The sequence below is a fragment of the Mus caroli genome, unplaced genomic scaffold (genome assembly GCF_978045245.1).
Source record: "Mus caroli unplaced genomic scaffold, Mus_caroli_1 scaffold_1, whole genome shotgun sequence".
Taxonomy (NCBI): Eukaryota; Metazoa; Chordata; class Mammalia; order Rodentia; family Muridae; genus Mus; species Mus caroli.
In genome coordinates, this window is record NW_028227256.1 from 76843665 (window position 1) to 76851966 (window position 8302).

At 43.8% G+C, this 8302-nt stretch overlaps 1 protein-coding gene across 1 annotated transcript; it reads left to right on the forward strand.

Annotated features, from left to right (window-relative positions):
- The first annotated feature begins 473 nt into the window (after nt 1-473).
- Mrpl44 (mitochondrial ribosomal protein L44) lies at nt 474-7557 on the forward strand. The gene is made up of 4 exons (XM_021168298.2): nt 474-765; nt 4068-4536; nt 5636-5814; nt 7071-7557. The coding sequence occupies exons 1-4, from the start codon at nt 587-589 to the stop codon at nt 7243-7245; spliced, it is 1002 nt and encodes a 333-aa protein (XP_021023957.1). The 5' UTR covers nt 474-586; the 3' UTR covers nt 7246-7557.
- The last annotated feature ends 745 nt before the right edge of the window (nt 7558-8302 follow it).

Below are 8302 nucleotides of genomic sequence, written 5' to 3' on the forward strand. Positions count from 1 at the left end.
GATTAAAAAAAAACTTGTAATTTCACTGTTAATATTTTTATGCACCCCTCCTGGTCCCAAGTCTTCCCCTGTGGGAGGGGGGTAAGGTGGGAGGAAAGTAGTTGTTTTAAAATACAAACTTTAATTTTGGTTAAGTTAAACACACTTCTGAACGTGCTTTTGTAAGCGACACTTTTTGGGAAAGGTTGGGTGAAGCCTTAAACTTTGAAAACATTTCCTCAGTAGTGGCTGGAATGATGGTTTGCAGCTTTTAAGACTGGATGTAAACAAGAAATGTGTTTCTTGTGAAAATTTAAGTGTTTTATTTAGAACTTAAAAAACTAGTTTTTGTTCTGCTTTAATGAGAAATAAACACAAGCGAGACTGATAGGGTCAAGCAACTGTTTCTCAACAATTTCTGCACCCACACTTACAGAATGGGCAGAAAGAAGCACGTGCACATGCGCAGTACACTAGCCATGCTCCCTCTTCGGTGTCCTCCAGAGTTCAGGCCTCTCTCTGCTGCTGCACCAGTTTCCGGGGATCCGCGTTCGGGCTACACCGCTCCGGCTGTCTTCCTTCCGCCTCCCATTGCCTTGTTCTTGCCATGGCTTCTTCTGTATTCCGGTTGCTGCAGCAGGGCCCTCGCCGCCTCTTGGCTCCGGCCGTCCCCACGCTGGCTCCTCCGGTTCGGGGAGTGAAGAAGGGATTCCGTGCCGCCTTCCGCTTCCAGAAAGAGCTGGAGCGATGGCGCCTGCTACGCTGCCCGCCGCCGCCGGTGCGACGGTAGGCGTCTCGGGAGGGTGGAGAGGCTAAGGTGGCGGCGAGGACACTGGGCTGCAGGCAACTGCGCTGGGCACGTGCCTGAAGGCGGCATGGGGCAGAGGAACTGGGCGACAGGGGCTGGGCTGTCCCCTGCAGAATCCCACTAGCTGAATATAAGCAAATGGGGTCGACCAGAGGGAAACTGTTTGGGATTGGGATTGACCCAATTTTGTCACTTCCTAATCTCAGGCCAATTGGGTATTTTTTTTAATTTTTAATATTTTTTATTACATATTTTCCTCAATTACATTTCCAATGCTATCCCAAAAGTCCCCCATAGCGCCCCCCACTTCCCTACCCACCCATTCCCATTCTTTTGGCCCTGGCATTCCCCTATATTGGGGCATATAAAGTTTGCAAGTCCAATGGGCCTCTCTTTCCAGTGATGGCCGACTAGGCCATCTTTCGATACATATGCAGCTAGAGACAAGAGCTCCGGGGTACTGGTTAGTTCATCATGTTGTTCCAACTATAGGGTTGCAGATCCCTTTAGCTCCTTGGGTACTTTCTCTAGCTTCTCCATTGGGAGCCCTGTGATACATCCAATAGCTGACTGTGAGCATCCACTCCTGTGTTTGCTAGGCCCCAATTGGGTATCTTTAAGAGGAATAGGATCATCAGTTCTACCATATTGCGTACCAGGGCAGACAATTTTAGTTTTGTGTGTAACTGAATTTCATGTCCATTGCCTGGAGTAAGAGGATAAAAGATTAGGTTTTTGATCTAATTAATCTTCTTGCCTGGGGGCGGGTGGTGGACAAATCAAAACAGCCAACAACAACCTCAACCAAAACCCTGCACATTTTTATAAAGTGCATCATGCTTATATACGATCCTGCATCATGCACTTTCTGTATACTCTGTCTTTGTGGGCAAAAGTACACGAAGATCAACTTCATTCTTTCCTTGGCATTTGACTTCCGTTAGATTGTTAGAACACCAAAGAAGCAGGAACTGTCTCTAGTTAGCTAGTTATTCCTGAGCTGAGACTTTGATTACTATTTTAATATTGCCCTCCAGGAGAATATTAATCCCCTTTACACTAACACCAGTGAGAATACACCTTCTATTGCACAATTATTGTGGTTTAATAAGCAAGACTCAGAATCATGTCTTAATTTACATTCCCTTGCCCAATAGACAGGTGGGTATTTTAAGATTTTTTTTTATAAGGTATTTTCCTCAATTACATTTCCAATGCTATCCAAAAAGTCCCCAATACACTCCCCCCCCCCAGTCCCCCACCCACCCCCACCCCTTGGCCCTGGCATTCCCCTGTACTGGGGCATATAAAGTTAGCAAGTCCAATGGGCCTCTCTTTCCAGTGATGGCCGACTAGGCCATCTTTTGATACAAATGCAGCTAGAGTCAAGAGCTCTGGGGTACTGGTTAGTTCATAATAATGATCCACCTATGGGGTTGCAGTTCCCTTTAGCTCCTTGGGTACTTTCTCTAGCTCCTCCATTGGGGGCCCTGTGATCCATCCAATAAGTGACTGTGAGCATCCACTTCTGTGTTTGCTAAGCCCCGGCATTGTCTCACAAGAGACAGCTATATCTGGGTCCTTTCAGCAAAATCTTGCTAGTGTATGCAATGGTGTCAGCGTTTGGAAGCTGATTATGGGATGGATCCCTGGATATGGCAGTCTTTAGATGGTCCATCCTTTCTTCACAGCTCCAAACTTTATCTCTGTAACTCTTTCCATGGGTGTTTTGTTCCCAATTCCAAGAAGGGGCACAGTGTCCACACTTTGGTCTTCGTTCTTCTTGAGTTTCATGCGTTTAACAAATTGTATCTTATATCTTGGGTATCCTAAGTTTTTGGGCTAATATCCACTTATCAGTGAGTACATATTGTGTGAGTTCCTTTGTGAATATGTTACCTCACTCAGGATGATGCCCTCCAGATCCATCCATTTGCCTAGGGATTTCATAAATTCATTCCTTTTAATAGCTGAGTAGTACTCCATTGTGTAAATGTACCACATTTTCTGTATCCATTCCTCTGTTGAGGGGCATCTGGGTTCTTTCCAGCTTCTGGCTATTATAAATAAGGCTGCTATGAACAGAGTGGAGCATGTGTCCTTCTTACCGGTTGGAACATCTTCTGGATATATGCCCAGGAGAGGTATTGCTGGATCCTCTGGTAGTATTATGTCCAATTTTCTGAGGAACCGCCAAACTGATTTCCAGAGTGGTTGTACCAGCTTGCAATCCCACCAACAATGAAGGAGTGTTCCTCTTTCTCCACATCCTCGCCAGCATCTGCTGTCACCTGAATTTTTGATCTTAGCCATTCTGACTGGTGTGAGGTGGAATCTCAGGGTTGTTTTGACTTGCATTTCCCTGATGATTAAGGATGTTGAACATTTTTTCAGGTGCTTCTCTGCCATTCGGTATTCCTCAGGTGAGAATTCTTTGTTCAGTTCTGAGCCCCATTTTTTAACGGGGTTATTTGATTTTCTGGAGTCCACCTTCTTGAGTTCCTTATATATATTGGATATTAGTCCCCTATCTGATGGTATTTTAAGATTAATGAATTAAAATTGGAAAAAGCTATAGAAAACAAATTTAGATTTATGATTTTAAACTTAGATCTATTTTTCTTTTCTCTCTCTTTTAACTTTAAAGGATTTTATTGTGGCTTTATTTTTCTCTAGGAAAAGACATTTAATTTTCTCTAGGAAAAGACATTTAATTCTTGGAATTGTGTGTCTGTACAATATACCTGCACACACCAGGCCATTGTGTGAATTACCACTACCACTGAATTACAACAGCCTCAACCCTCGCCTGAGGTTATGAAATTTTGACACACTCATAAGACTAATATTAACTTATATAACTGGAAATTCAAGTGGACATTTCTGAGCTTTAAATAAATAGGATATAAACTAAACATAATTACTTTCAGTTTGTGGCCTGAATCTATATAGTTATAAATTGTTCATACGCAGGTAGAAAGCATAATGTCACTGTTAGAGCAGAAAGAGAGAACTTAAAAACTAGCAGAGCCGCCTAATGTGATGTGAACAATCTGTTTAATATGGCAGTTAAGCCAAAGGGAACCCCCACATCTTATATATAGACAGTAATGACGGACTGCCAGTGGTTATCTGTATTACTTTTTGTATTTAGACTCTTAGAAACCGACAATAAAAGAAACAAACTTTATTTCATTCCGTTATGTAGTAAAGTTACAGCACACCTTATGTGGTACCATGCCCTCCTCCTTACCGTCTCTTACTGTCTCTGCCTCCTCAGATCAGAGAAGCCAAACTGGGATTACCATGCGGAGGTACAAGCCTTTGGATCTCGCTTACAAGAAACCTTTTCGTTGGACCTTCTCAAAACTGCATTTATCAATAGCTGCTACATCAAAAGTGAAGAGGCGAAACGTCAGAACCTTGGCATAGAGAAAGAAGTTGCTCTTCTGAATCTTAAGGACAATCAGGAACTGTTTGAACAAGGGCTGTCTTTTTCACATCGGTGCCTCACACAGTTTCTTGAAGACGAATTTCCAGACTTGCCCGCCGAAGGCACTGAGAGTCTAGTTAACTTTCTTACTGGTGAGGCAGTTGTCTGTCACGTGGCCAGTAACTTGGCTGTGGAGCAGTTGACTCTCAGTGCAGAATTTCCTGTCCCCCTGCCTGTCTTACGTCAGACTTTCTTCGCAGTGATTGGAGCCCTGCTGCAGAGCAGTGGCCCTGAAAGGGCTGCACTGTTCATCAGGGTGGGTAATGGTTAGATGCACTTGTTCAGACAGGCTTCATGTGGACAGAGGGGGACGTTTCATTTTATCATGCATTCCTTTGCTAGATCTTGGTACAACTGACTGTTCCTACCCCCAAAACTTAGAAAAGCCCAAACTATTTTTGTGGTAGCTTTGTGGTGGTTATTTCAGTTTTCTTTTGCCAATACCCTGGAAAGCAAATAATAAATGCTGGGTTGTGAGTGCTGCAGGTTTACGTTATCCTTAGCTTTTTAAAATTTTTTGTTTTGGTTTGATTAATTTTTAAGGAGAAAGTGTTTATTTTAGCTCAGGGCTTAAAGATTTATTTATCTCGAAAAACCAAAAAAAAAAAAAAAGATTTATTTATTTACTTATTTATTTAATGTACATGAGTACCCTGTAGCTGTACTGATGGTTGTGGGCCGTCATGTTGGTTGCTGGGAATTTGAATTCAGAACCTCTGCTCGCTCCAGTCGGCCCTGCTCAGTCTGGGCTAAAGATTTATTTATTATTTCTAAGTACACTGTAGCCGTCTTCAGACACAACAGAGGAGGGCGTGAACCACCATGTAGTTGCTGGGATTTGAACTCAGGACCTTCAGAAGAGCAGTCAGTGCTCTTAACTGCCGAGCCATCTCTCTAGCCCTAGCTCAGGCTTTAAAAAGATGCAGTCTGCCATGGAGGGAAGGTGTGTCCTTGTGGGTATGTCCTTAGTAAGTAGACAGACACATGCTTCTACTTTGAATTTCAATGATTTGAGTCTTGAATTCTGAGGCAGGAGTCAGTCTTCTGGATAATTTTCATAGGTTGTGTTGTTTGACATCATTTTCTTGAGGTTTGAAATTGAAACATTTAAAGTTCTATGATTTTTATTAAAAGTACAAACAACAACAGCCTATGAGCCAGAAACCGAACATACTCTATAATCTCAACGTTTTAGTGCAAAAAGTTTCAGATTCCGAGCATTTTGGGTTTTCAGGCTGTATGGGCTTAATATGCACATTTGCCATTCATTGCCTATCAGTTCTTATGGTAAAAATGGATTTTGAATTCTGGCCATAATATTCTTTGTTCTAATTTAAATGTTATTTTACGCACAGGACTTTTTAATTACACAAATGACGGGAAAAGAGCTCTTTGAGATGTGGACCATCGTAAATCCCATGGGACTACTCGTAGAGGAGCTGAAGAAGAGAAACATCTCAGCTCCCGAGTCTCGACTCACCAGGCAGTCTGGAAGCACAACTGCTCTGCCTTTATATTTTGTTGGCTTATACTGGTTAGTAAACATTCATTGTTCACTTTTTAACTTTGATTGGAAGCCTTGAAGATAGACTTCCAGTTTTTAAGTGCTACTTCTAACAGTATTAAAATTGTATCTCTGAGCTGGGCATGGGGGTACATGTCTTTAATCCTAGGCTAGTGTTCAGGAGGTGGAGGCAAGCAGATCTCTGTGAGTTTGAGGCCAGACTGTCTATAGAGAGGCCTCCCAGAACTGCACCGTGAGACCCTGGTGGGGCGGGGTGGATAGGGTCATTATCTGGTTTTTGTTATTGGTGACGGTGGTGGGCTTTTTGGTTTTCTCTTTCTGCTATTAATAGAAGACAAGTTATCTGTGTTTTGCTAGTAGTAACTTTTGAAAATTTTATGTGTGTGAGTGTTGGCCTGCATGTATGTCTGCACCACATACATGTGGAGGCCAGAAGAAGGTGTCAGTTCTGGAACTAGAGTTACAGATGTTTATTAGCTGTTAGGTTCATCCGGGAAATCCAACCTGGGTTCTTTACAAGAACAGCCAGTGCTCTTAAGCACTGAGCCTTCTCTCCAGCTCCTGCTAAGTCACTTTTGGACAGCTGTTTGCTATAGATTTTTATGGGATATAAGCTCACCTTATATTTTCTATATAAAAAAAATACAAGTTTTATTTCTATCTTGATCTGTTCTTGGCAGCAGCTTCAACTGAGCCTCAGAGTGGAAGACAGGAGCTTTGCTGTCTACCAAAGTGTCAGCACATTTAGAGCCTTGTAGTTTTGTTAGAGATAAACCTGTCTGAAATGGATCTCAGGTTTTAAGATTAAAGTGGGGTAGAGGTATAGCTCAGTGGTGGAATGCTTTCCTGAGACAGAGAGAGAGAGAGAGAGAGAGAGAGAGAGAGAGAGAGAGAGAGAGAGAGAGAGATCAATTCAAGCAGTAGATGTGGACATTGAGTATCTTGGATAAGTAGATTAAATTTTGTGCAAATATTTTTCCAATCTGTGTGAAGATTTTCTAATCTGAGGGACTTGCCATGTAGACCTAACCGTTTCAAACTCAGAGATCTGCCTGTATCTGCCTCCCAAATGCTGGCATCAAAGGAGTGTGCCACCCTACCCAGCTCTAATCCTTGTGAACTCCTGATCCTTGTGCCGCCTTATGCTTTGCCTTGGAGGAACTGGGCCTCGTAGGTTGTTGTATTTGGATGGGATGGGGTGGAAGGCATAACTGCCTCGTGTGCTGTCTTCCTGTGCTGTAAATCCCTGTCTGTTTTCTTCCTAGTGACAGAAAGCTGATTGCAGAGGGACCTGGGGAAACTGTACTCGTTGCAGAGGAAGAAGCCGCGCGCGTGGCCCTCAGGAAGCTCTATGGATTCACAGAGAACAGGCGGCCCTGGGACTACTCCAAGCCGAAAGAGAGCCCAAAGAGAGCAGAGCAAACCAGCGTAGCCAGCTAGGCAGCAAGTGGGCGGGGTGACATCATCACCACTGAGCAAAGCAGTGAGACAGGGCCAGAGGGGAAGAGCGCAGAATACGGGAGCAGTGTCTCGGTGCTCTTCCTGGGCCCTACAGCTAGACAAGCGCTTTCAGGTGACATCAGGTGACAGGGATTTGTTTCACTTTTTTTTTCTGTTTCTCTTACACACTAGTTTATTACTGTGTATAATTTGTACAGCTAGATGTATTTTATTCCCTCCAGCTTTGGAGTGTAGTCAAATACATGCCATATGTGAAGTTTGTTTTAATATGAATAAAAAGCTATTCTTTGAGATGTCTTTCCTTTCCTTATTGGTGCAAGAGAGGCTGGAGAGGTGGCTGTGGCTGGGAGTGCCACAGGTCTGAGAGCAAAGGTACAGGGCGAGGGCAGGCCAGGTCTAGCTGAAGGGACAGGACAGCTAAGCAAGTGCAGGTGGCAGTTCAGGCTACATCATCATCAGATACTCAGCTGAGCCCCAGCGACAGTTGGGAGTCCTCTGCCTATTGGTCCTTGGTGCCTATATTTGGTAATTAGATGCTAGGTATGGGGACCACTGTAGCGAAAAGTGTCTGCCTCTTCCTACTGTCCAGGTGAGGTCTTTTGGGCTTGAAGTTGATTTGGGCCACTTTGAGCCCCAGAAGAGTAATAGGCCGAGATCAGGGTTTTTTGTTCACCCACTCCTCTTCTCGCCTAGGCACCGTGGGCTGGCTGCCTCTATAAAAGGCTGTAAATCCTGCTGGCTGGCCATTTTTCTTTGGCGTGTGTACCGGTAGTCCAGGGTGATGTCTGCACTGGCTGTTCCCAGGTTCTTAGTGTTTTGTTCAGTACTGAAGTAAAAGCCAGCATTGATTGCAAAGTTGCAAGGAAATTTTCCGTAAAACAGTAGAAAAGATCAAAAGAGCCCGCAGGGAGCAGCAGACCACATGACGGAAGACACTCAGTCGTCACGATTATTGTTTGTGGTTTTCCACTAAGGGGTCAAGAAAAGGAGTAGCTGAGTTCCTAAAACGTGTGCGTGGGTGCATTGGGCAAAGAGG

Excerpts from the sequence above, each read along its gene's own strand:
- Mrpl44 (XM_021168298.2), top strand. The coding sequence starts at position 587 with ATGGCTTCTTCTGTATTCCGGTTGCTGCAGCAGGGCCCTCGCCGCCTC. Across the intron at positions 766-4,067 it reads CCGCCGCCGCCGGTGCGACG|ATCAGAGAAGCCAAACTGGG; the intron begins GTAGGCGTCTCG and ends CTGCCTCCTCAG. Across the intron at positions 4,537-5,635 it reads GGGCTGCACTGTTCATCAGG|GACTTTTTAATTACACAAAT; the intron begins GTGGGTAATGGT and ends TTTTACGCACAG.